Source organism: Microtus oregoni, unplaced genomic scaffold (genome assembly GCF_018167655.1).
Source record: "Microtus oregoni isolate MIOR12 unplaced genomic scaffold, Mior012 000005F_ref0000423, whole genome shotgun sequence".
Lineage (NCBI taxonomy): Eukaryota > Metazoa > Chordata > Mammalia > Rodentia > Cricetidae > Microtus > Microtus oregoni.
This window is the reverse complement of record NW_024543064.1, coordinates 22,850,772-22,876,692: the sequence shown is the minus strand read 5'-3', so window position 1 is coordinate 22,876,692 and position 25,921 is coordinate 22,850,772. Positions and strand designations below refer to the sequence as shown.

Below are 25,921 nucleotides of genomic sequence, written 5' to 3'. Positions count from 1 at the left end.
CCTCCCGTGGTGTGGTGAGACTAAATTGAGTTTGCCGTAGACAGTACCAGCCAGTGCTTGATATGGGCTCAATAAATGTTAGCAGAGGTTATTAAAGGCAGGAGTAGGGTCAAACTCTGGAGTCTTGGGCCTTCTAATGACTCCCATCCCTCGTCAGAGTTTAAAAGAGGTCATGGGATTCTGCAGAGCTGTACTGGCCCTGGGAGGCAGGGAAGATTTCTTAGCTTTCCATTCTTGACTTTGGGATCAGCTGCTTCTTTATTGGGAGGAATGTCCTGGACACTGGAGGGTGTTTAGCAACATCTCTGGCCCCTACTCTAGATGCCAGTGGCACTTTTTTCTGTTAAGACAATGCCTTCATACATTGCCCATGTGTGTCTGGAGAGGCGGAGCAAAATTGCTCCACTGCCAAGACACACTGGGTTAGAGCAGTGTGGCAAAGTCCTTTTAGCTCCTTTAATGCCAGGCACAGTGGGTCAGGCTAGGGTTGACAGTTTAACCTTATGTTACAATGGAACTGAGGACTAGAGTTGCAGAATAAGCAGAGGTGAGGTTTTTGTTGTTGTTGTTGTTGTTTTGAGATAGGGTTTCTCTATGTAACCCTAGCTATCCTGGAATTTACTCTGTAGACCAGGCTAGCCTTGAACTCACAGAGATACGCCTGCCTCTGCCTCCCAAGTGCTGGGATTAAAGGCATGCTCCACCACCGCCCAGATACAGGTGAGGTTTTTGCACCTGCCATTTCTCCATGGTTCATTCCAAAGAAGTTGGAAGAGCCCAAAAAGCCAGCAGGGCTGAAGTTTGGGGAATCTCAAGGGTCTCCCTCTCCCAGCATCCATTTGGTCTGGCCATCACCATGGCTACAGTTTAGCCTCCTGGGATCTGTGCCCACACTTCTAGAGCATTCAAGGCAGCCATATTGAGCAAAAGTCTGGTAACATGAACAACCTGAAGTAAAATGTCCTGGCCAGGCCTGGGTGGCAGGTGACCATTGCCAGTCCTTAGTCTGCTGTGGCTCTGCAGGGCAGGTGGGCTTTAGCAGAGTGGAGCACTGGCCTTCCCAACAGGACCATAGAGCTGACAGTCGGTGGTAAAAGACAGGGCTCCCTGCCACAGGAACGCGGGCAGCTGTGGGGATGTGGTGCTGTTGCTGATTTAGGGCAGGGAGGAGTGTGGAGAATGAAAGTCAGAAACAGTCAAAGATAGAAAGTCAGACTTAGAAACACGTGGCTGCACACGGTAGTAGGCAGACTGAGGCAGGAGGATCACGCGTTCAAGAATAGCCTTGACTGCCGAGTAGGACCTTGGTGAGGGAGGGAAGAAGGCTGTAGGCAGATATATGGGAGCTAGAGAGAGATGTATATGGACAGAGACAGGAGGAAGTGAGAGAGACCAAGAGGCAGAGAAACACTAGCTTGAAAGTCAGTGACAGGGGCAGGAGATGGGGACACAGACTCAGAGGAACACAAGAAAAAGACAGAAAACCGAAAACACGAGAGAAATGCAGACTTAGAGACTCAGATCTCAAGAGAAACATGGGAGGGTTCGAAACAGAGGTGACAGTGAAAGGGAGGCAGGGACAAAGTCACAGTGAAGGAGGACAGAGAGACCAGAGACAAGGGAGGATGAAGAAGAGTCCTGTCTGGTTCACAGTATCTTTTCCCAGATTCAGAAGCTGAGCTGTGTGTGTATGTGTCTACATGTGGGCACCTTCCCCCCTTGTGTGTGTGTGTCCCCCATAAAAGCACAGTTTCAGTCTATCTGGGTACAGGGTGGACAGGATATAGCCTACTCAGTTGCTACCGAATACCTGCAAGATGCCAGGTTCAACCATAATGCCCTAGGAATGGCCAACAGGGCCAGTCAGAAAGCTAACATGCAGACACACACCAAAACCTTGCAGCGCTTCCCACTTCCATGTGATAAAGACCCACTGGGAGTCTTCCACATTGGGAAGTCAGGAAGGCACTCAGCAGAGACCTGGGTATCAAAGAGCCAGTCTACAAAGACTAGGGGCAGGCCCCTTCGGAAAGAGAGGGGGATAGGTACAAAATCCCTGTGCCAAGCCAATAGCAGTTCATGGTTTAGACAGAGGGTGGGAGGAAGCTTGCCAGGTAAGGGTGAAGGCCAGCAATAGAGGTTAGTTAGATCGTGAAGGACTTGGTTAGGCTGGAGGGAAACAAACTGGGGTTTTACTTATTAAAAACTATTTAGTTTATCTGTGAGAGTGTTTTGTCTGCATGTATGTCTGTGTGCCTGGTTCCCATGGAGGTGTGAAAAGGACATTTGATCAGGGGAACTATAATTACTGATGGTCCCGAGCCACCATGTGGGTGCCAGGAATTAAACCCAGGTCCTCTGGGAGGGCAGCCAGGGCTCTTAACTGCTGAACCATCTCTCCAGCCCTCAATCCTGGGGTTTCACTCTAGCTATAATGAGAGCTGAACAGCAGCTGACAGGTCGGGGAGCAGCCTCCTGTCTGCAGGGCTAGGGCCCAGGGTGGGGTTAGTGGGCTGTGAGCAGCAGGCTGCATACTCAAAAACCCTTACTGCGGTTCTGGTAGAAGGTGCTGGTGGCGTGGGCAAAGGTGGGAACCGTGGAAGTGTATGGATGCGGCCTGTACTGGGGGCGGGGGGGTAGAGGTGACAGGGATGGGGGGGGGGATGGAAGGCAGGAGCAAAGTGTCATCTCCAGCCCGAGTGTCAGGATGAATTATGGTGGCATTTACTGGGAGGAAGAAGCAGAAGCTGATCTCTGATGAGCAATCCATCAGGTGTGATGTGTCTCAGGGTAGGTATGCATCTGCGTTCATCTGTGCCCAAACCTAGGTGTGCATGTGGGATCCAGGATCCCTGAGCAAACCTACGACATCTGGGTCACTTTTGCTTGGACATGTGCTCCCTCCCCCCCCAGGTCTGTCCTGGGACCAGGCTCTATCTTGGTCCTTAATGCTCTCCCAGTCCCAAGGGTTGCCCCTGCCATGTGGGAGTCCCAGTGGCAAGCTGGGGTAATAGAGAGGCCCTTGAGTTTTGCCAACATCTGTGCACATTACCCCAGGCCCAGGAGGTTTTGGTAGCCCCACCCGGCAGCGGCAAGCAGGCTCCAGGGCAGCTGGTGGCGATTAGCAGCGTTGATTACCTCGTGGTGATGCCATCTGGGGCGAGGGCACTGAGCCCAGTCCCGTGGGATACCCTACTTGCTGATGTGTGGGGCTTTCTGGGACGGAATGCATATAAATGCGTCGACGTAGCTGCATACACACCTGAGTGTAAGTGTGGTAGTGTGCGCATATCTGTGAGTGCCAAGATTCTGCAGGTATCTCTGCTTGCATAGTGAACTCATCTGAGTTTTTATGTGAATGTATGTGTGCATACATGTACACATGTCTACATACATATACATGCCTGTGTGGGCACACTCAAATCTATACAGGTTTCTTTTGTTTTGTTTTTGTTTTGAGCACTGGGGAGTGAGTCTAGTCTGGTGTATGAAACTGTTCTCCCCCTGGCCCGGCATTCCCAGTCCCTTTAAAAACCTTTGCTTTGAGACGAGGTCTGGCCTCACACTTTACAGGTGTATACTACCCCACCTGATGTCATATATATTCGGAGAAGATGTACCTGTCTGCATCTGGATCGATCCAGGAATCTAGTTCCGTGTGGGGGTCACATCCGTCCCACCAAGAGGTGTGCTGTGTGTGTGTATGCTCCTGTCTGAAGGAACATGAGTGCCTACAGATCCATGAGGAGTGAGTTAGTACACACAGGGACTGTGTGTCTGTGTGTCAGAGTGAAGCAGGGACTCGACGATGGACCCGGGCAGAGGGTGTTCCCTAGGTTTGGTGGGGAAGGGTCTCTGGGCATCACCTTCTCAGGTTCCTTTATCTTCAACTCTGATAGCACTGGTGGGGGCATGAGTGGGTGAAGAGCGGATGTGACCAGATTGGCACAGGGTGTGATCGCCTGCTGTTTAGGCTTCCCGGCCATGGTCTCCACTCTGCCACCCACGGGTTATGTGACGCTAGGCGATGCGTGTTGCTGCTGTACTCTGGGTTTCCCTTCGGCAAGATGAGGTTAGGCATAGAACACTGCCCCCTCTGTGGCTGTGGAGATTGCAAGAGTTAGCTTAGGTGGAGTTCTTGACCTGCCAGTGTTCCTTCCTTTTCCTGCCTGCCCCAGAGCTGGGCAGAACTCTGTTAGCAACCCGACTATGCCTGCCCACCCCTCCTGACAGAGCTTCTGAAAGCCCCACCTCCTGCACTTCCTGCCTGCTGAGCTCAGCGCTTCCCAGGCCCCACCGCTGCCACCACACATCTGGGCCCAGGCTCAGTGGGGACCACAGTGGGGCGCCTCCGTGGCATAGTAGTTAGGGTTTCCACTGACTCAGCACTGCCAAGGGTAGAAGTGGGGAATCCCAAGGCTGTCATAGCTCTGCCTGGGTTAGATGGGGTCACAGATCTACAGCTATACCACCTACCCCAAAGGGAAGCCCATCCTCATAGATTAAGAATCTTCCATTGTTTCCTTCCTAACACCAGCATCCACTATACTACTCACAGACCTCTTCAAACAAATTTTCCATGGTCCCCTGAATTAGTGCTAAGAAATTTGTTTGCTACCTCCATGGAGAGACTGACCAGCCTCTTCCTCTTCTGAAGAGTCTATTATCCACCCATCTTCAATTGTTTTTGCTTTTTTAGACTCTGGATAGAAAGCAAACCTTCCCATCACTTAACGCCCACCTCCACCCCCTGCTCACCCTGTCCTCGGCTAGAGATCCCAATAATGAAAATAGCAACAAGTATCTCTGCTCTTACGAGCCAGACCGCTGGCTAAGCATTCCCGCAGATGTTAATGAGTTTCCTTTAGCAAAGCCACACCAGGCAGATGCTGTCTCTGCTCACAGATGTGCAAATGGAATTAGAGATAAAAAGTAGATTTGAACCAGGCCTGCTGTGCCCAGCTACTCAGGAGGCTGAGACAGGAGGGATGAAAGTTATGGACCTGGTTGGGTGTGGTGGAGCACACCAGCCAAGGCAAGGGGGATCTCTGTGAGTTCAAGGCCAGCCTGGTCTACAAAGAGAGTTCTAGGACAGCCAGAGAGAACCTATCTAAAAGGAAGGGAGGAAGGAAGGACGGAAGGGAGGGAGGGAGGGAGGGAACGAGGGAAGAAGGGAGGAAGGAAGGAAGGACAGACAGACGGATGGACTAGGTCTGCTTCTGCTGCAGAGTAGTTCAAGGCCAGCCTGAGCAACTTCACAAGCCCCTGTCTTAAAAAACAAGGCTGGTGGAGAAGGGAGGTGGCTCAGTCGGTAAAGTTCTTGCTCTACAAATCTGAGAACCTGAATTTGAATCCCAGCTGTAACATCGGGGTTCACTTGAAATTCCATTTCTGGGGAGGTGGAGACAAAGAGGATCCCTACCGCTCCTTGGCTAACTAATATAGCTGAATCAATGAATTCCGGGTTCAGTGGAAAAGCCTGTCTCAAAAAATAAGAGAGAGAGAGGGAGAGAGAGTCCTTGAGGAAGACACCTATGGTTTCCACACGCATGTGCATACCTGTGTGCACACCTGCACACATTTATACAGAACACACACGTACACACCCATACACACCAAAGGCTGTAGCTGTAGCTCAGTGGTAGCGCATTAGCTTAGGGTATGCAAACTCTAGGTTCAATCTCCAATTTAAAAAAAAAAAAGTGCCGGGCGGTGGTGGCGCAGGCCTGTAATCCCAGCACTCGGGAGGCAGAGGCAGGCGGATCTCTGTGAGTTCGAGACCAGCCTGGTCTACAAGAGCTAGTTCCAGGACAGGCTCCAAAACCACAGAGAAACCTTGTCTCAAAAAAAACCAAAAAAAAAAGTTCAAGGGCCATGGAGATAGCTGTCGGTAAAGGTGCTTGTCACCAAGCCCAGCCTGGCGATCTTAGTCTGAGCCCCAGAATCCACACAGTGGGAGGAAATAACTGATTCTACAAGCTGTCCTCTGACTTCCACACATGCAACATGGCATTTACAACTATGCCTGTGCCCATGTTCCCGCGCATACACATACAAGATTAATTAAGTTTTTACAAAGCTGGAGCAGGGAGCAGGGATCTGAGCCTTTCCAACCTCGCTGAGTCCAAGAGGAAAAAGAGGACTCACTGATTATACTTCTGCAGAAACGAGGGCAGAGCAGAAGGAGTTAATTTAGCACAGGGTTGGGGAGGGGGCGCGTGTTGCTCTGTCCCTCCTCCCAGTGCAGACGGAGGCACTACAACCTAGGAATGCTAGGCCCCGGCGCTGGAAAAAGCTGACCACTGAGGCTTGGTCAGCAGCCACGTCGCGAGTTCCATGGCTGTGGAGGAGGGTCCTCAGACCTCTCCAGCTTTCTGGGGTCCCGGCCAAAAAAAGGAAAAGGGGGGCACAAAGGAGGTTTCTTAAACACCAGGCCTGGCTCTGGAAGCGTCTGGCGTGGTCTCCCTCTCTCCAACCCGCCGCAGGCGCCCCTTCTAGGGCAGCTCTGGGCACGCAGGGTGCCGCCTCGCCCTGCTGGCCCGCGGGCTCACCTGGCTGGTGAAGCAGGACGGGTGCGCCCGGGCGCAGGGCCAGGCCAGGAGCACGGCAGTGCAGCCCAGCAGCTAGCGCCTTCGCGCCAAGCGCTCGCTGCCTTCCTCCGCCTCCAGCCTGGCGGGCTGGCTCAGCTGTGTTCCATTAGCCTCTTGGCAAGGTCCCAGCGCCCCTAGAACCGCCCTCTTTCCCCTCCAGGAGCGGCCGGCAGTCCAGGCAGGCGTGCGCTGCGCCGCACTCAACAGAGAGAACTCGGGACGCCGAGAAGCTGGAGACCGGGCAGACCGGCAGGGCAGGGAGAGATCGAAAATTCCCCTGCGGGCCGGTGGACCCCCGGGCCCTGCTTCCCACAGCTGGCGGCCTTGGGGCCGCCAGGATTGTCCAGTGAGGGGCTTCCGGGCTATTGGTAAGTGGGCCAGGACTGGGCTGCTTCTCGCTCTAGGCTGAAAGGGCATTTTCTGCTACTGACTAGCTATGTGACCTGGGACAAGTGGCATCCCCTCTCTGAGGTCCTCCGTGCTCTTCTCTGCCCCAGGGTGGCATGGAAACTCCATGCCGGTCCTGCTGTCGCCTCAAATCTGTACCTGTGTTGAAGGGGGCGGGGTCTCCCTGGAAGCATCTCTCTAGCTGTCTCTACAGCCCTCCACTCAGACCGAGGCCCGAGAATGGATGCCAGAAGTGAACATGATGAGCACGTCTATGTTCACGCCTCCACATGCGCCCACATGCGGCTCACAGCCGGCTAGCCTTTCATTGGCTGTCGGGAAGGGAGGGCCAGGGTAGGGTTTGAGAGTGGGAGATGCACACCCCTAGGATGGGAGATGACTAGGGTGGGGGACGCAGTTCCATCCCAGGGCGAAGGGAGGAAGAGTCGAGCCTACATATATATTGGGGGAAGGGGTCCTTTCCGTTGTCATTCTGTATCCAGCCACAAGGCAGGTAAGTTAGGATTGCACTGGACGAAATTGGACTTGCCTAAGAAAAGTACCAACAGGAAGGCCCCAGGTAGGGGTGCTTATGGGCTGGCTCTGGACAGGATTGTATATGTAAACTCTGGGCTTATCAGTCCTCAGGTCTGTTAGCATGCCTGCGTGCAGCTAGGTTGGACTGCATAGTCCTGGTACCCATGCGCCTGTGTGTATTGTACTGACACACATGGCTTTGGGTGCTCATGATCTGCCTGTCCCGGAAGAGGACATGATATATGACTCTGCTGGCCACTTGCTGAGCCTGCATTGATTTATCTGGGCCCATCCATCAGGGTTTAATAAAACCAAAAGACAAGCATCCATCAGCCTGGGAGGTTGGCAACAAGGTCCTGGGCCCTGGTGACCTGCTCTCCCGCCCCTTGTCCACACAAGGGGAAGCTTTCTTGGCCCGCACAAAGCCCTGTGATCTCTGCCAAGAGACTCAGTCCAGTTTTCGGTCCCTGACCTCGTGGATGCCTGGCAGGGCTACCTGTGCTCAGTTGAACACAGCTCTCCAGGTACTGGGCTACTGTGTGCCAGCACAGAACAGCTGTTAGAGCTCCAGGATTCATCCCAGCATTTTGATACACTGCCTCTGCTCAACCTCCCATCCCACCCTCCCAGCCTCTATGGTCTTTAAAGGCCCTCTAGACCCCCTTCTCAATCCTGACACAGCTAGAAGCTGCCTGGGCCCCTGTTTCTATGCGTCAGCCAGCCTTCTGCTCTGGCTGGTTCGTGTCTGGGCCATACCAGTGGCTAAATATTTGTATTATCACCTCTGCCCAGATTCTCACCTCAGACCTGTGTGGGGCCCCTGAAAGTGACGGATGCCAAGCCCTGACCACTACAGACCCTGATGCATGGGCCTCAGACTGTTTCTACTTGTCCACACATGCCATTGTCCTTTGGGCACCCTGAAGCCCACCTTCCCTGTTTTTGGTTGTCAGGTGCCAAGGCTGCAGCTGATCTCTCTGGACCAGCATGTTGGCATCCTGGGCTCCTGGCTTGTGGCTGCTTGGGCTCTGGGCCACTTTCAGCCATGGAGCAAATATAGGTGAGCTGACTCAGACCTGCCTCTGGCTCCCGGTTTCTGGGGTCTTTGCACATATGTGACAATGTATATATCAGTCATATGGGCATTTATGGGCAAGTGTAGGAGCTGAGCTCAGGTTAGCTTCTGAGATGTTTGCATACTTGAGCCTGTGTGAGTTAGCTGTATGTGTGTGTGAGTTAGCGCTCTCTCTCTCTCTCTCTCTCTCTCTCTCTCTCACTCTCTCTCCTTCCCTCCCTCTCTCTCTGTATCGCTTGTGTCTGAGGATCTCTGGGTTTGCATCTTGAGAAGCTCAGTACATTTGTATGTTCTCTTGGGTCTCTGCAGGGGGAGAACAGTCCCCCGTCCTCACCCCCAGCACATCCTTGCACTTCTTACTGGCTCTCTGGATGAGAAGGAGCGGGCACCACACTCTCCTTACAAAGGCAGCACTTCCAGAAAGCTGCCCAGCCCCTCTGTTCCTTCTCATGACAGTGACCCCATCCTCCAGCCACAGGCTCCTCTTTTGTACCAGCTTGGATCTCTGATGACTGCCCCATGGTCTAGGCTCTGGACAGGGAGAGGGTACAGTTTTCCAGGGACCAAAGCCAAGGGAAGTTGACCAGGCAATCTGCCTGGCCTTGCTGGGTGCCCTCTGGGCCTGGTAGTTGCACCACCTAGCCAGGAAGGAGCCGAACTCCTAGGCCCAAGTCCAGGCATTCAGGGTGGGTGGGACTGCCTGTGTATGTGTGAGTGTGTACAGGCACATGTGTGTTTCTGCATGTGTATTGGAGAGTTTTGCTCTCCTCTCCCTCACCGGGTCCCCTAGAGGGGCTGGGGCAGAGGATTTCAACATCTGTAAGGAATCTGGGTCTGTTGCCAAGGGTGAGTCACCCAGTACTGCGGGATGCTGAAGACAGTGATGGTCTTTCCGGCCAGACTTGGGGGTGGAGATTGCAGTGGGTCACTGTGCCCAGGGACACAGGGCTCGGTCTTTCAACTAGGTTGGACAGGGAGTTGGCTATCTTCTGGGAGGTGACTTGACTGGCTTGGCCCAGCCTTTCTGTCAGCTTTGCTGGGAAGGCCCGTTGACTTTAGCCCCTGCCTCTTTGATGAAGCACCCTCCATCAACACTTCTGGTCTCAGGAGGGGAGGGAAGTGCAGCCCCGGGGAGAAGGAGGCTTATAGCCACCAGCCCGTCCCTTTGGGACTTCAGAGACTGTGTCTTTGTTCAGAATATCATACCTCTTTAATGGGCCTTGTCTGGCCTAAGTCACTGATGGTACCCTTGAGCTTGTGGTCCCCTCAGCCTCTTGCTCTCTTTTTATTGTTTCACTAGCTGGGAATGCAGGTGAAAAGCCATACTGGTGGCTCAGACTTGTGTCAGCCTTTTTCTTCTGGGAATATGGAAAACAGAATGCCACCCATGTATGCCAGTGCACATGGCAGCCCTGAGGACATGGGCATACATAGCTCATGCATGTATAGTCATGTGCACGCAGTTGCACGCAACACCAAGTGTGCATGAAGATAACATATCCTCATCCCTACTGTGTTCCTCTGCCCCCACCTAGGTGGAACACATGGAGGAACATGTACATAACATGTACATGTCCACTGTCCGGGCTCTAAACCAACCAGGGTTTCTTTCACCCCTGATTGGCCTAGCTCCAGCTGCGGGTATTGTAAGGCTGGGATCCCAGGCATTGGGTCCTATTCTTCTGTTGACTCATTCAGTGGCTGTGTGCTGGGCCCTTCTGGCACAGCCAGGGTCATAAGGCGAGAGTGAGCACAGCCTCAAGGCAGACTAGGTTAAAAGTCCAGAAAGAAGACTATGGACTTTTCCCCTCCTGGGGTCCCCAGGATCCCCCCACCCAGCCCCAGGCAGCTGCCTTCCTGAGTTCCTAATGCTCCAGGCCAACTTTCTCCCAGGTGAGCAATGCCCATCTTCCCAGCAAGAAGGACTCAAGCTGGAACACAGTAGTGACCCATCAACCAATGTGACTGGTGAGTGCAGCCTCAACCATCCCCTGCCCACTTCCTAGGGTTGCCCTGTGCTTCTCACCTGCCCTTCCTCTGATGTCCTGAAGGCTTCAACCTAATCCGCCGACTGAATCTCATGAAGATATCTGCCATCAAGAAGATCCGCAACCCCAAAGGGCCGCTCATCTTGCGACTGGGAGCTGCCCCGTTGACCCAACCCACACGGTAACAGACTCTGGGTGACTATTGGGAATCCATACTGACCTCAGCCACATTCTTGCAACTCTGGATGTGAGTGGTCCATTCCAGGGCCTCTCTGGAGGCCGTTTTGAGCCTTCCCTGCCTAATGTCTACCTACTGGCTGGCCCCTGGGCTTGAAGGGTGGGTTTGTGTGCGTGGTGACTGGCAACCCCAGCCTGGCTCTCACTGGCAAGGCAGGGCCAGGTTTATATCCCCTGGTTGCAATGAGAACCCAAGGCTGGTTTCAAGAGCCTGTGTCTATGTGAGTGTGGTCTTGTGTGAAGCCCAACTCCCAGCAGCCCCTGGGCCGTCTGGCTCCTCCTGACCTGCATCTCCTTTTCTGGCTGCTGTGTTTATGCAGAAGCCCTTGGTCTCTTTCTCAGAATCTCTCCTTCCACTCTAGGTCCATATGCCATGCTGGCTTCCTTGGGAGCTTCCTTTGCCAAAGTTGGGATGCAATGCTGAAATAGAAAAAGAAATGATTTATTTATTGTGCATATGAGTATTATGTCTATATGTATGTGCACCACATGCATGCACTGACTGCAGAGGCCAGAAGGGGGCATTCGATTCCCTCTGAGACTCCAGTTATAGATGGTTGTGAGATACTATATGGATGCTGGGAATCAATCCTTGGTCTTCTGGTTGAGAAGCCAGTGCTCTTAACCACTGATCTATCTCTCCAGTCTGCTGAGATGGTTTCAGGGATTCTCTGTTAATGTTCCTCTGTCCCATCAGGCCCCATGAGACTTCCCGGGACAAGAATTTCCCTGTTTTCACCACTGGCTTTCCCAGTAGATAGTCAATCCTTAGCACCCAGAAGGTGCTCAGTGAGTGTGTCAGGATGACTGTGTGCATGGTTTGGAGGTGCGTGCTGTGCATGTCTCGGGCAGGCTCATCCCCTGGGTGCCACTGAAACTCAGAGCAGCCTCTCTTCTGCCCTGCAGAAAAGTATTCCCTCGGGGACTGCCAGAGGAGTTTGTCCTGGTCCTGACAGTCCTGCTAAAGAAGCAAACCTTCCGGAACACGTGGTACTTGTTCCAAGTGACTGATGCAAATGGGTACCCACAGGTGAGCCCACCCCTTCCCTCACCCACTCCTTGGGCAACTGGTTGCATGTATCCAGCTCAGCTTCTCCCCACCCTTGTGGTTTTTGGGGCATCTCTGCTCCATCCCAGGGCCCATCACATTCTTACAGGATGTTCTCTGTGACCCCAGCTAGCTCTCTCCCATCCTGGGAAATAAGTTTGAGGCCCTCAACTGTGCCGTGCTATTCCTCTAGAACTCTGAATCGCTGTCTTTTTTTATCCCCCCCCCCCCAATTTGTCACAGATCTCCTTGGAAGTCAACAGCCAGGAGCGGAGTCTAGAGCTCCGGGCACAGGGCCAAGATGGTGACTTTGTGTCCTGCATCTTCCCAGTGCCCCAGCTCTTTGATTTGCGTTGGCACAAGCTGATGCTGAGTGTGGCAGGTCGTGTGGCCTCTGTGCATGTGGACTGCATTTCAGCCTCCTCCCAGCCCCTGGGGCCCCGGCAACCCATTCGGCCTGGGGGCCATGTATTTCTGGGCTTGGATGCTGAGCAGGGCAAACCTGTTTCGGTGAGTGCTGGATCCTGGTCTCTGTTTCTACCTCTGGGGGAACCTTGAGCTCCTGAGAGTGTGTATTAGTGTTCAGATCCCCCTCTGGAGCCATTGCCTTCCATCTGCAGCCTAGCCACGTTAACCTGACATTTCAGGCCCTCCACCATCTGGCTGCGTGTCCCCGGCATTTTCCTTATATCTCTATTGACTGCTGTCATCAATTCCCTCCAGTCCGATGGATCACCTAGGAAATTTGCATATGTATGCCTTTGCATATGCTTTTCCCTTTACCTGCAATGTTTTTCCTTAAATATCCATTTACAGGATGGGCCCAGCTTGGATGGAGCCACCTCTTACTGCCCGTTCCTCCATCATCTTCTCTCTCCCTATTCCTCCCTTCCTCCTCCATCTCTGCTTTTAGCGACAGCTCTATTCTTGATGGCTTCCCTGACTAGCCTGGAGAGACCCTAAAGTCAAATCCTGGGGTGAAGACGTCTTTGAGCCTCTTTGGGGACCAAGGCAGAGCTATTTGATCATCTGAAATAAGATAAAGTTGTGTGTCCCCTGCAGTTTGACCTTCAGCAGGCGCACATCTACTGTGACCCAGAGCTGGTGCTGGAAGAGGGCTGCTGTGAGATCTTACCAGGAGGGGTGAGGAGCTGGCCCCTAGCACATGCTGTGCTGAGGAGGGGGCAGCCTGCATGGGGACGACAGAGGTCTGAGGATGCATCTGCCCCTCTGCTGACCCTGACCTTTCCCCCACATTGAGCAGTGTCCCCCAGAGACCTCCAAGGCCCGTCGGGATACGCAGAGTAATGAGCTCATTGAGATCAATCCTCAGACGGAGGGCAAGGTCTACACCCGCTGCTTCTGCTTGGAGGAGCCCCAGAACAGCAAGGTGGGTGAGCTGGGGAGGTACAGACTGTTCCACCCCTGACCGAGCTGAGGCTTGCCACCAGACTCAGCAGGTTGTGTGCCCAAGTTGGGAAGACCCCTGGATGTGGGCTTAACTTATGTCTTATCTTATGGAACTCAGGGAAGTAGAGAGAGAACCCATGGTGTTAACCCTGTGCCTGTTACTCGCTGGCATTGCACATTACGCTGCTCTAGCTCTGACTCTGGCCAGCCTCTCACTAACGCCATCTAGACCCTCCTGAGGCAGGCAGGACCCAGTCTGCACTTTCTCCTGAACAGGGATATGTGGGCCCGGATGCCAGGCTGCGCTCTTTTCCCCGGGGCTCTCTCACTCTCGCAGCACCATGGCCAGCTGCCCCATCCATTCCCAGGTTCTTTGGAGGTGGCAGGAAAACCCCATCCTTCCCTCAGCCCCACCCTCTGGTTGGGCAGTGTCCCTGCCTACCCAGGCATCATGCCCAGTCTTTGACTGCAGAAACACAAGATCCCATTGATTCGCTGTCTCCTTTCTACATCACATGGTGGAGTGGAAGGGAGAAGGGGCGCCTGTGGGGGCAGCCTCAGGGGTCTGAGCAAGCCCTTGATGCCCTGGGAGGTGCCAGATGCCAAACTGAGGGGGTGCCTGGCATGTGTGTGCTCTGCCTGGATGCCCCTTTCCATCATGGACCCCAGAATTGTCCCTCTGTCTGCCCAGGTGGATGCACAGCTGATGGGAAGAAGCAGCCAGAAGGCAGAAAGGGGGACAAAGGTAGACGGGGGTGGAGGGAGGAGCTCAAGGTGCCCTCTGTCTGCCCTGCATGCCCTCTGTAAAGCCCTCGGAGAAGATGCCACACTCCCACTCTCTTCCTGCCTGGACAGAGCTTGGCTGTGTGGTGCCAGCTCTGAGAAGGGAAGACAGACTGGGCGGGACACAGTTTTGGGTGTTCTCTAGAGAGCTGGCTCCTGCCTGCTCTTGTACAGGGGCTTGGAGCAATGCTTGATCCCAGGTTCCCTTCCCACCCCCATACCCCCTTTTTCCCAGGCCCACCAGGAGACTGAAGTCAATGAGGTGAGCCTTTCTTCTGCGGGGGTGGGGTGGGGGATGTCAGCACTAACTCTTTGGATAAAGGTTTTGAGGCATAGCGCCTAGGTATTGGGGTGACAGATGACTGTGAAGTACCTGACATTCCTGAGGGCCCAACAGGAGGCCCTGCCTGCCCTGGATTCTAGGGTGGAGGCCCTGGGAGCCATTCCTACTGAGTCAGAAGCCAATGGCCATGGGCACATGAGGAAAGCCTAGGTTTTAGCCATGAAACCCTTCTTCAGTGACACGCTGTGTGGCCTTGGGCTTGTTCCTCTCTGGGCTTTAGTTTTTTTCATTTGAGAAGATGACTGTAGGTCTGTGTTGGTGGGAGACAAGGGGCAAGTTTGTCCTATTATGCTTTCTGCCTCTATGCATATCTCAGGTCATGCTAAGGACACGTGAGGCGCTGTTTGTGCTGATAGCGAGAGACAGAGAGAGACGGAGACAGAGACAGAGAGACAGACAGAGACAGAGAGACAGAGACAGAGAGAGACAGACAGAGAGACAGAGAGAGAGTGTGTGTTATGCACTCTCATGTTGGGTAGGGCTAATTTTGGGGCTCAGAATTGACCTGCAGGCCTGTTTTCTTGCAGTGCCCACCCTGTGTCCACGGTGCCCGGGAGAGCAATGTAAGTGGATGGGGAGTCGTGGGTGGGGTGGCCGCAGTCTGGGCGTGTTTGCTTCCTAGAGCAGTCTGGAGTTTCCTGGTTGAGGACAAGGGGGCTTTGTTCACTTTCCCAGCATCCCCTGCCTGATCCCCAGAGCTGTGCTTAGCCCCACCCCTGAGCCATCAAGCCCTGACATCTTGATGGAGCCTCATGATCCAGAGTGGTGGCCTCCTCGGGAGGCGGAAGGGGACTAAGACCTTGGGTGCTGATTCCAGTTGTGCGTTGGCCTCCAGATCTCAAATCCGCTTTGACTGGAAGGCTCCACCTGTCACCTTGAAGGCCTAGGGGTGGGGGGTGGGGGAGCAGCCCAGGGACACCTAGCTCAGAGCCTGAGCATTCTCCTCTCCTAGCCTAGCCCAGCCTTCCCACTAAGAGTCTGAAAGGACAGGACTCAGTGCGAGCCATTCGGTACCTACTGTGCCCCTTCTGCAGGAGTTACCGTGTTTTGAGCAGGCGGGCTATATTGATTCACAAAGGGGGAATTGATTCCCCTAACTTTGGGGGAACTTAGAGGTGCCCCCCACTGCTGCCTGCCTCTCTTTCTATCCAGTCTCCCATCAAATCTGGTAAGGCCTTGGTTCCCAGAGGTGCTGGGGTTGCCATGGCAACTGAATGACCATGTTAGCCTAACAACTTGAGGTGGGCCTAGTCAAAGGCAGGCAGGTTGGAGAGAGTAGATCAGACCCCTCTGTTGGCTTTACAGCCTTGGAAAATAGAATCAGTTCGCTGATTGGCCTGGAAGGCAGGATGGGGACCGGGACTCTTGTGGTTGGTTTTGCCGTCATGGGTGTGAGCCTCATCGATTTGCTTCCCCACTCTGGGCCCTTGGTTCCCTCTAGCTCCCTATAGCTCAATGTCCTCTTCCCTCCTGTGTTCCCTTAGGTCACACTTGGTCCCTCTGGCCCCAAGGTAAGACCCAGCAGAGAGCAGAATTCTCCCATCTTCTTTGGTGGTCTTGGTCCCTCCCATGTCATGTTGCCCTATGGTCATGTGTTTATGTCAGAACTGCCCGGGTATGTTTAAGTCTGTGTTGGAGTGAGTGGGTTGTATATGCAGAGTCCAGAACTGACCTTTGCGGAGGCAAAGCTCCTCAGTACCGAGTACCAAGCCCTGAGCCCTGGGTACACATACCCTTCCTAGGAGGTGAGTGCTCTCATCATTCCAGGCATAGGTCATGGGATGTGTCAGAATGATCATGTGTGGGTATACCTGTATATTCTGGAACACATATCTGCACCTATGTGGTCCACAGGCCAAGGGCTGAGCCTCTAGGGACCTGTGGGCTTAATGGGTCTCAAGTTTGTGAGCAATGGAGCGAGCATGGCTCGTGTGAGCATGTGCTGTGCGTGCTTTGCTAGCTTGTGAGTGGGTGGGCTCTGCCCACCACGTCGCCCACAGCATCCCTGTCTTATTCACACGATGTCTGGAGACGGGTGCGGCTGCATCAATCCTATTTTATTGATGAAGAATTGGAGGCTCAGGGAGGTGACAGGACTTGCACAAGGCTCGAGCTCAGGAAACTTGACTATTAGCTGTCCTGGGTTTGTGTTGTTCTGCGTATCTATGCAATGTGTTCACGTGCTGTGGATCTGTTGGGTGTTTGCTAATGTGCATGCCTGTGGGTGTGGGGGATGGGATACTCTGTGTGAGGCTGTAGGTTTGCCAAACAGCCTTTTGGTGTATATGGAATCCGTGTACTGTGGGTAGTATATGGGGGTGGGGCTGTGTGTGTGTGTGTGTGTGTGTGTACGCACACATTTGCACAATAGAGGGATGGAGGCAACCAGGGGTGGGGAAAACTTCCTGGAGGCTCCCTTTAGGCTTGACCATCATTCTGGTCTCACCCACAGGGAGGGAAAGGTGAGCGAGGCCTGACTGGACCATCAGGCCCCAAGGGAGAGAAGGGAGCTCGGGTAAGTGCCCAAACCAAGTCAACATCAGGGCCTCTCCCACTGGAGAGGGGCTTGGTGGGATGTAAATTAACATCCCACCACCTCAGTGGGAAACCTGACCAAATGGGCATTTGGCCAGAGTTCTACAGGGGTTAGCCTGGCCAAGTGGGCATTTGGTCAGGGTTCTACAGGGGTTAGCCTGGCCAAGTGGGCGTTTGGTCAGGGTTCTACAGGGGTTAACACGTAGAAGCCTATTTTCTAGGGTACCTAGGCCTTTCCTAGCAATAGGTTTTTGTGACTCCCCTGGGAGGCTCTAGCCTTGACCCCTGTTACTTACTCACAGGGCAGCGACTGTGTTCGAGTCTCCCCAGATGCCCCACTTCAGGTAAGACTGAGAAGTGAGGCCTGTTTCAGGGCCGAGACAGGAGCATTCTGCCCACTTAACCCCTTTTCTCCCTTGTCAGTGTGGAGAAGGCCCAAAAGGAGAGAAGGGAGAATCAGGAGACTTGGTAAGCCTGGGACCTACCGCAGGGCAGAGAGGATGGGTCCTGACCCAGCCTCCCCCATTCATTTGTGCTCCCTCCTCATCTTAGGGACCCTCAGGAGCCCCAGGCTCAACAGGCCAGAAGGTAAAAGGCTTTTGCTTGGAGGGGTGGGTGCCCAGATGGACCACGGGACCTACGTTCATGAGGACAGAAATGTCAAAGGCCTTCCTAGAGGATCGTGACAGATCCACAGAGTTGACTCTCCCCTCCCCATCCCTTCTAATCCTCTGCCTAGTCCAAACACCCACCACATCTAGAAGGCAATACCACATGTTTGTGGAATGAGTAGTCTAGCTGGTTTGAAAGTTCTTTCTATTGTCTGCCCTTCTGAGGAAGGCATTCATTTTTCAGAAGAAGCTGAGTTGGGGAGGGGAGCTCTGGAAGGCCCTTGGCCCTCCCCTAATAGGAAATAACTGCCCTGCTTCTTTTCCTCAGTCCTGGTCACTTGTCTCTTCCTTCCCCAGGGCCAGAAAGGCGAGAAGGGTGACGGAGGCCTCAAAGGATTGCCAGGAAAGCCAGGCCGAGATGTATGTTGTTGGGGACCCTCTCCCTAGGCCTCAAAATGTTAGACTCTAACCCAGAGGTCCAGCCTCCTCCTGCTGGTCAAGGAGGTGAGGGGCTGTGTCCCAGGAGACATAGCATGGCGGTATAGGTCCTGAACGCAGGGCTCTTAACTCTAAGACTGGTCATATTTGATAACTGTAGGGTACCAGGTTGGGGTCTGTCATGGGAGAAGGACGATAAAGGGTGACAGAGGTGTATATTTATTTTCTTGTCTCAGTGGGGCAGTTGCCAGACCCCTGGCTGTCCCTACCTTGGCCCTCTTCCTAACAGGGTCGGCCAGGAGAGATCTGTGTCATTGGACCCAAAGGGCAGAAAGTGAGTTGCAGGCCCGGGTGTGGGAGCAGCGGTGGGGCTAAGGTGGTGGCCCCTCTCATAACCACTTGTGTGCCAGGGTGACCCTGGCTTCGTGGGGCCCGAGGGACTGGCAGGAGAGCCTGGGCCCCCTGGCCTCCCTGGGCTGCCTGGGATAGGACTGCCTGGGACTCCTGTAAGTATCTCCACACCTCTCTTCTTGTCCTCTCCTGGGACCTCTCCCTCCCCCACTTCTGCCCCTCCCCAGGGTGAGGCTGAGTTGGAAATAAGACCAGGTCCCAGGGCTGCAGGTTGGAGGGTGACTTAAGACAAAACCCCTCATCGTGCTGTAGAGAGGAAACTTGTACCACCCTGTTTCTGCCATCAGGGAGATCCAGGTGGCCCACCAGGCCCAAAGGGAGACAAGGTAAGCCTGGAAGGAGTGTGGACATGGGCTGGGGGGGAGGGGGGCGTGACCATGCAGTGTGCATATCTGAAGCATGGTGGGGCTTTGGCCTGAAGAGGCTCAGTTTAGTCGAGGTGCTAAAGGGGGTGTCTCTACTCAAATACTAGCTGGGGTGGTGGGGCCTTGGCTTTGGTGAGCAGCAAGACCTGCAAATGTCTGTCTGTCTGTCTGTCTGTCACTACTCCTTGTTGTGACACTCACGGAAGGGCACTCAGAGTCTTAGTCATTCCCCATCCTTCTCCAGAGCTACACACAGGAGGACAGGCAAGAGGAAGGCAGGATTTAGCCAGTCAGCGGACCAAGTGGAGGTGGGAGGTTCAGCTGAGAGGCCAGGTCAAGGGACAAAGGGGAAGAGGCCACATCAGGGGGAGCCTCGCCTTTAACCTTTCTTCTGATTACAGGGCAGCTCTGGGACACCAGGAAAGGAAGGCCCTGGAGGGAAGCCTGTAAGTGGGTGCAAGCAGGGGAGAGGGTTCCCTGCCCACCATGCCTGGGGGTCCTCGGCTCTTTCCGGGCATACTGGTCCCTTTGCCCTGGCATTAATGCCCCTGCTTCTCTTTGCCCTTCCTTCCCAACAGGGCAAGCCGGGAGTGCCAGGGACTAAGGGAGAGAAGGTAAGCTCCAGGCCTGGCTATCCTGGGTTAGGTTGGGAACAGGATCTGCTCTGAGCAGCAGGGGCACTCCGCCCACAGGCAGGGCCTGCCTCAGGTGGCCCTCTCTTTATTCCTATGGAAGGTATGTGATTAGCTCAGGAGCCTGCCTGGGGGGTCGGCCACACTCACATGCTCTGGCACCTGCATGGTTAATGAGCGCTGTCAGTGGGACACATGTCCCGCTGGCTTCCTTCGAGGACACAGTGTCAGGAAGTCTGAGACTCCTGAATGAAGGAGTCCCTTGGACATGAAGGCCCTACAGTGTTCCTGTTGTCCACTTTGATGATGGGGATACCTAAAGCTGGTGTGACAGAAGGCTTCCATCTTTCCCAAGGTCTCAGCCCCACCTTATCCTCCTGTGGTTGTTCCCTTCCACTAGGGTGACCCCTGTGAAGTGTGTCCAACGCTGCCTGAAGGGTTCCAGAATTTTGTGGGACTCCCTGGAAAACCAGGTCCCAAAGGAGAGCCAGGTGATCCTGCTCCAGCCAGGGTGAGTGCCCAAGTGGCCACAGAGGGACATATTTAAAACAGACCCTAAGGGACTGGGTATTTCTCAAAGCCACCGAGAGGTTAAGCAGAGTATAGCCCAGAAGGGGTTTGAACCATAGAGTTTAGGGCTGGCTAGAGTGTCATCCCAGGTTTCCATGGCAACCTCCCAGCACTTTCCCTAGACCCCCAAGAGACTCTGGAATGTCTTTTGGGCAAGATAGGGTGGAACCATCTCTTACTGTGAGTAGCCTGCCTCTAGGCTTGGGGATTGGTTAGAGAGGATACAAGAAAGGGGTCAGGGCCAGGGTTAAGGTCCTGGCCCCGCCTCCTCATCCCACTCCTTGGTACACTCTCTTTCAGGAGGGCCTAGGAGCTGTTGGACTGAAAGGTGATCGGGTATGTAAGGAACTTTCTGTGGGGACAGTTAGCCTAAGCTTATTTCCCTTGTTTGTTATATGAGTTGACGGGCACGCCCTCTGAACCACAGGACGGGAGCAATTCAGAGGGCATCCGTGTGGATGTCACACTGCTGTCCTTAAATATGGCTAGAGCATTCGGGGTGTCCCGACGTGCCTGCTCTCAGCCCACAAACCGTTGTTTTTCCTTGCAGGGAGATCCAGGCATCCAAGGCATGAAGGGAGAGAAGGTAGGAAGCCCCTGCGTCCTGCTCTTTGCCTTCTGTTCACTTAGGAGGTTTTGATTCTTCTCTTCCTTCCTTAGGGGGAACCCTGTTCATCCTGCAGTTCAGGTGTTGGGGCCCAGCATCTTAGGCCCTCTACAGGGGCCAGTGAAGACCCAGGCTCCTCTGGCCATGGTTTACCTGGCCTTCTGGTGAGTGACCTGCCCTTAGCATACTAATGGCTGTCCTAGCTCTTCAGGTCCCAAGCTTTGGGGCTTTTCTCTGTCTGTGCTAGGCTGCTACTTGTAACATAGTAACTGTCTAGCAACCCCCCTCGCTCCTTGCTCTTGCTTGTTGGACACCGAGACAGCCAGAGTTTGGAGGGGTGTCAGCGACCCAGACCAGAGGCACTGTGACTCCATCTTGTTTTGTTTTGTTTTAAGGGGAAATCTGGAGTTCCTGGGCCGAGAGGTCTGAAAGGAGAGAAGGTGAGTCCAGGGCTGAGAGTCAGAGACACAGGCAGCAGGGGAGACAGCCCTGAGAGGCAAGTGAGGCAGAGATCAGACTGGAATTTCACCGCAGAACTCATCCCTCAGGATTCTGTTTGTTTGTTTTTTTAACTGAGCAGAGTCAAGGAATTTATTTCCAAGAAGCTCATGTTTTTCAAGAGAATTACTTAGTGCTGTATTTTTAATTTCACGATCATCTAAAACTGTTAAGCGCATCCAGACTACCTTATAGCAAGATAATACTTAGTTTCCCTTCTCTGTTCATCATCGCCTGGCCGGCTCCACGCCTTGTGCAGGTTATATTCTTGCTTATTCCTCTCAGATCTGAGGGGGCGCATTTCTTCTCCACTCTTCCCATTTTATGGATAAGGAAAATGAGACATAAAAAGGCCAAGGAGATCTCCCAGGGCTCCGTGGGTGTTTGGATACAGAATTGTGATTTGAGCCCAGGAAGTCTGGCTCCACTATAGTCTATAGTCGCCACTACTCGGCTGGGTTTCTAGAGTTAACACTTGTATTTATGATTGTGTTAGAGACAAATGTCTAATAGAGTGTTGCTCAAATGAGGGGCTCTGTGGGTGTGGACGCGCTCAAGCGGGGGGCACATTAGGATGTGCGTTTAGACTCACCTCTAACAGGCGAATCACATGTGGCGGTTCTCAGATGGAGCTGTAGTACCCCTTCCCAGCCCTGCTCTCCTTCTATCTATTAGTGTGTGTGTGTGTGTGTGTGTGTGTGTGTGTGTAGCCACTGAGATTGAACCAGAGTCTACTACGTGCTTTGCCAACCCTCTACCACTGAGTCACATCCTCTGCCCCATAGACACCTGAAGAACTCTTATTTCACTCTTTATTTTGAAATAGGGTCTCACTAAGTTGCCCAGGCTGGCTTTGAACTCACAGTGTAACCTCAGGCAGACCTTGACTTTGCGATTCTCCTTCCTACCCTTTTTTAGTACTAGATTAGAGGCTAACAAGTGTGACCAGCCTTTTCCAGCACAGCGAATAGCATATCCCGAAATCTCCAAAGCCCAGAGCTGACGTCACCCTTGACCCCTCCTCCCCCCACACCTTCTCCCATCCATCCCATCCGCAGGTCCTGATAGTTCAGTCCCAGTCTCCCGCAACTCTCCCTGCTTCTCTCCATTTGTGCCCCTGGGTCTCCATGGCCTCCCTCCTGATGGCAGCGGCCCCTCTTCTGCCCCGCAGGTGTCCTTCGACGGCCCATTTATCACTGAGCAGTTCATGTGGCTTTGTAGAAAGAACTCCAGTGACAGAACTTCCTGCTTACAGGCCTGTGGGGACTTGGCTTTGTGCCACCGTCCTGCTGGACCTCATGCTGGGCGACCTTCCTTCTAGAGTCCCCTCCTCCTCTCTCTGCCTTCCTTTCCTTCAGCCCTCTGACCCTCTTCCATTCTGGAGCGTGTGGAGACTGTTCCCCCTCCAGCCTTCATACGGGCGACTCCCATAGGAACACAGAAGCTCCCACTTCTTTCGCTGGCGGGCCTCATTTGCATCCTTCTGATGACTGTGGTGCCACGTCTCTGACCACCCTGTATAAACGGGACCTCCTCTGGTCTGAGTCATTGCCTTGCTCCCTTCGTGGCACTCATTGTCACGGACAAGGTTGCTATTTTAAAAGCTCTGCTCATAAAGAGCTTGCCTTACAAACTTGAGGTCCTGAATTCGAATTCCCAGCATCTATATAAAAAGTCAGAACCCTGAGCACTGTAACCCCAGCACTGCGGGTGAGAAGCAGTTGAAAACCTGGAGCTCACTGACCTGCTAGCCAAGCGGAACTGATGAGCGCTGGGGTCAGTGAGAGAGACCCAATCTCAAAGTATTATGTGGAGGACGTTAGTGGAAGATGCCTGATGTCAACCTCTGGCCTCTACCCACATGCATATGTACACCACACACACACACACACACACACACGCACACACACACACACACACACACACACACACACACACGTTGGGAGGAGAGATGAGAATATAGTTTAATTGGTAAGGTGCTTGTCCACCATACACAAAGCCCTGCGTTTGATCCCCAACACTATAGAAACTGGGCAGGGTGATGCCCACCCGAGGCAGGAAGATCAGAAGTTCAAGGTGATCTTTGACTACATAGCATAGGATAACTTTTTTTTAAAGAAGCCCTTCAGTGTGCAGGGTCCACGGGGCAATTTTGTCTATGCTGTTCACGTATGCAGTACCTAGTCCGGTGCTATGGGCCGAAAGGCAGTCGAGGAACAGCTGTTGGAGAAATGACGTCAAGGCTGTAGCTGGTCAGGGATTCCCTGAGGAATTTGGGGGGATCCCACGAGTCTGCTCCTGCATCTGGCATCTCTACCGTTTCCCCTTAACTATATGCTTTCTTTTTGACCCTCAGGGTAATTTTGGCGATGCAGGGCCGGCTGGAGTTCCAGTAAGTAGACTTCAGATGGCAGTGGCTTAGGGGAGGGCAAGGTGGGCGGTGCTGCCCTCCACAGGAGAACTGACAGGCTTGGGCTGGGCCTCTGCCTAGCCTTGGCTGCTACTGGGCAGCCTCTCATATGGCTTCTCATGCAGGGGCCACCAGGACCAGTGGGACCAGCAGGCACCAAAGGGGCAAAGGTGAGTCTGGGGCTTCTGGCATGGCACAGGGCACATCCCTGAAGAAGATACTCTTGTTCTAGTCTGTTCTACTCCAGATCCTGGATTCTCTGCAGTCTGTGGGGGTGAATTCTAGCTCTTAGTAACAATAGTCTTGCTTCCATTTTCACTTCTGCTCATGCTCCCCGTCTCTCTGCTGTGCTCCTAGTCTCTCCGGAGACATCCCTCACTCTCCTGAGCAGGCTACCTTCTGCAGCTCCAGACCCCAAGCCCAGGAACTCCTTAACTCAGTATCTTTGCTCTGCAGGGGGAGCCTTGTGAGCCCTGTGCAGCCTTGTCCAGGCTTCCGGATGGGGACAGCCATGTGGTTCACTTGCCGGGCCCAGCTGGAGAGAAGGGAGAGCCCGGTCCCCCAGGCTTTGGATTACCTGGAAAGCAGGTGAATTTTGGGATCTCTGGAGATGGATGTGGGCAGGATGCAAGGATGAGCATGGTCCCTCCCTGCGTTTCTGGACTTCCTAGGCAGAAGGATAAAGTGGGGGTGGGATCAACCTTTCTGTGTCTAGTGCAAGCTGCTTGCATCCTGCACACAGGTCCCTGTTGTGGCAGAGCAAGGACAAGGCACAGCCTCAGCAGAGCTAGGTTCCAACTCTGGCTCTGATTTTGATAAGATCTTTGACTTAAGCAAATCACTCCTGTTCTCTGTCTCTCTGGGTCCTGTCCTTAGAGTTGTGGTGAAGCTCATGAGCAAAGCACTGGACAGCCCACAGGACTGCTGGAGAAACAGCAGTTACGACTGTAGGTTGGTGGCTGCCACTTTTACGGTGACAGCAAACACTGACCCAGCAGAACAATCTCACAGGAACCCTTGGGTGCAGAAGCCTACACTATGTCATCCTCCCCATTTGACAAATGAGGAAAGTGAGCCTAGATGAAGCTCCTTGCCTAGGTCATACAGGCAGAAATCTCTCCCATGTTAGACTGGTTCCCTGGTGAGAGAACGTAGGTCTTCGTGTCTCGTATTCTGCCACATCCCCTGGGTCTCACACAGTGCTGGGTACCCAGGGGCATTGACTCTGAGTGAATGGGTGCCGGGACCGTTTTCTCCTCAGGGCAGAGCCGGAGAGCGTGGACTCAAGGGCCAGAAGGTAAGAGGATGTGGATGGGCGTGGAGGTGGGTGGGTACCTGGCTGTCTTGGAGGCTGCTCTTTCTTTCTTTCTTTCTTTCTTTCTTTCTTTTCTTTCTTTCTTTCTTTCTTTCTTTCTTAATTGAAATTATATTTCTTATGGAATGTATTCTCAGCACAGTTTCCAACTCCTTCCAGATCCTCCCCACCTCCCCACCCATCCAATTCCACCCCCCTTTTCAGAAACAATCTATCCCCCCCCCCCTTTCTTGATTACTTGTACCAATCTCCATTCCCTTCTCAGCCCCCAGCCCAGGGAAGAGACTGCTATTGCCCGCAGCTCTCAAGAGGCAACCTGCCCCCTGCTGGGTGACTCCAGGCTTCCTTAAACCCCAATTCTTTCAGGGTGATGCTGGAAATCCTGGAGACCCTGGAACGCCAGGCACCACTGGGCAGCCTGGAATGTCTGGAGAGCCTGGAGTTCGGGGTCCTGCTGGGCCAAAAGGAGAAAAGGTAAGTGGACCATGCTTGGAGGAATTTGTTGCATGGGCAAATAGAAATCAAGGTGTCAGTAATGAGGGGTAGGACCGCAGGGAGCCTCAAGGGAGCCCGGCGGCACCAGATTCCCCGGGTCTCCTTACTGCAGCTTGGAGTATCGGGGATCTGTTTTTTCTCAGCTGAGGAGAGGCGGAAGAGGGGTGGGGCTCTCAGAGGATGCAGGAGGCCCCTTTGCGAGGCCCCCTGACCTTGCTACCTGTTCTGGCTCACAAGCTCCCCCTGACCTTACCTGTCTCTTGACCAGGGCGATGGATGCACTGCCTGCTCTAGCCTGCAGGGGGCGTTGACCGATATATCAGGACTGCCTGGGAAGCCGGGTCCCAAGGGAGAGCCAGGTCCTGAAGGTGTGGGTCGGCCTGGGAAACCAGTAAGTGTTCAGTGGCTCATCCTCTCATCTTTCCCTGCCTGAGTGTTGCCTTCTCTATACTCCCAACACACCAGGGATTCCCTTGTGCCTTTTAGGGCCAGCCTGGTCTACCAGGAGTTCAAGGGCCCCCAGGACTGAAGGGTACTCAGGTATGTGCGGGAATGGTAGCCCTGGGCAGCTACCCGTGGGACCGTGGGACTGAAGGCTTGGAATGGGGGATTGAGTTACAGAGTGGCAGAAGGTGG

At 53.7% G+C, this 25,921-nt stretch overlaps 1 protein-coding gene across 3 annotated transcripts in view; it reads left to right on the top strand.

Annotated features, from left to right (window-relative positions):
- Positions 1 to 6,828: 6,828 nt before the first annotated feature.
- The window catches only part of Col16a1 (collagen type XVI alpha 1 chain), a 52,871-nt gene continuing 33,778 nt past the window's right edge, over positions 6,829 to 25,921 (top strand). For 2 of the 3 annotated variants that reach the window (XM_041651777.1, XM_041651775.1), the window contains exons 1-34: positions 6,829 to 6,958; positions 8,468 to 8,574; positions 10,483 to 10,557; positions 10,641 to 10,758; positions 11,721 to 11,844; positions 12,106 to 12,372; positions 12,925 to 13,005; positions 13,127 to 13,252; positions 13,964 to 14,017; positions 14,291 to 14,317; positions 14,926 to 14,961; positions 15,883 to 15,909; positions 16,851 to 16,913; positions 17,236 to 17,277; positions 17,357 to 17,401; positions 17,486 to 17,521; positions 17,902 to 17,964; positions 18,272 to 18,316; positions 18,393 to 18,488; positions 18,681 to 18,719; positions 19,160 to 19,204; positions 19,337 to 19,372; positions 19,791 to 19,901; positions 20,261 to 20,296; positions 20,511 to 20,546; positions 20,621 to 20,731; positions 20,963 to 21,007; positions 23,422 to 23,457; positions 23,601 to 23,645; positions 23,932 to 24,063; positions 24,737 to 24,772; positions 25,157 to 25,264; positions 25,554 to 25,676; positions 25,772 to 25,825. In XM_041651777.1, coding sequence (XP_041507711.1) covers positions 8,502 to 8,574; positions 10,483 to 10,557; positions 10,641 to 10,758; positions 11,721 to 11,844; positions 12,106 to 12,372; positions 12,925 to 13,005; positions 13,127 to 13,252; positions 13,964 to 14,017; positions 14,291 to 14,317; positions 14,926 to 14,961; positions 15,883 to 15,909; positions 16,851 to 16,913; positions 17,236 to 17,277; positions 17,357 to 17,401; positions 17,486 to 17,521; positions 17,902 to 17,964; positions 18,272 to 18,316; positions 18,393 to 18,488; positions 18,681 to 18,719; positions 19,160 to 19,204; positions 19,337 to 19,372; positions 19,791 to 19,901; positions 20,261 to 20,296; positions 20,511 to 20,546; positions 20,621 to 20,731; positions 20,963 to 21,007; positions 23,422 to 23,457; positions 23,601 to 23,645; positions 23,932 to 24,063; positions 24,737 to 24,772; positions 25,157 to 25,264; positions 25,554 to 25,676; positions 25,772 to 25,825 — 2,391 coding nt within the window. In that variant the 5' untranslated portion in view covers positions 6,829 to 6,958; positions 8,468 to 8,501. Of the gene's footprint in view, positions 6,959 to 7,443; positions 7,492 to 8,467; positions 8,575 to 10,482; positions 10,558 to 10,640; positions 10,759 to 11,720; positions 11,845 to 12,105; positions 12,373 to 12,924; positions 13,006 to 13,126; positions 13,253 to 13,963; positions 14,018 to 14,290; positions 14,318 to 14,925; positions 14,962 to 15,882; positions 15,910 to 16,850; positions 16,914 to 17,235; positions 17,278 to 17,356; positions 17,402 to 17,485; positions 17,522 to 17,901; positions 17,965 to 18,271; positions 18,317 to 18,392; positions 18,489 to 18,680; positions 18,720 to 19,159; positions 19,205 to 19,336; positions 19,373 to 19,790; positions 19,902 to 20,260; positions 20,297 to 20,510; positions 20,547 to 20,620; positions 20,732 to 20,962; positions 21,008 to 23,421; positions 23,458 to 23,600; positions 23,646 to 23,931; positions 24,064 to 24,736; positions 24,773 to 25,156; positions 25,265 to 25,553; positions 25,677 to 25,771; positions 25,826 to 25,921 lie in introns of those variants that run through there. The other variant, XM_041651776.1, reaches the window with a different exon arrangement.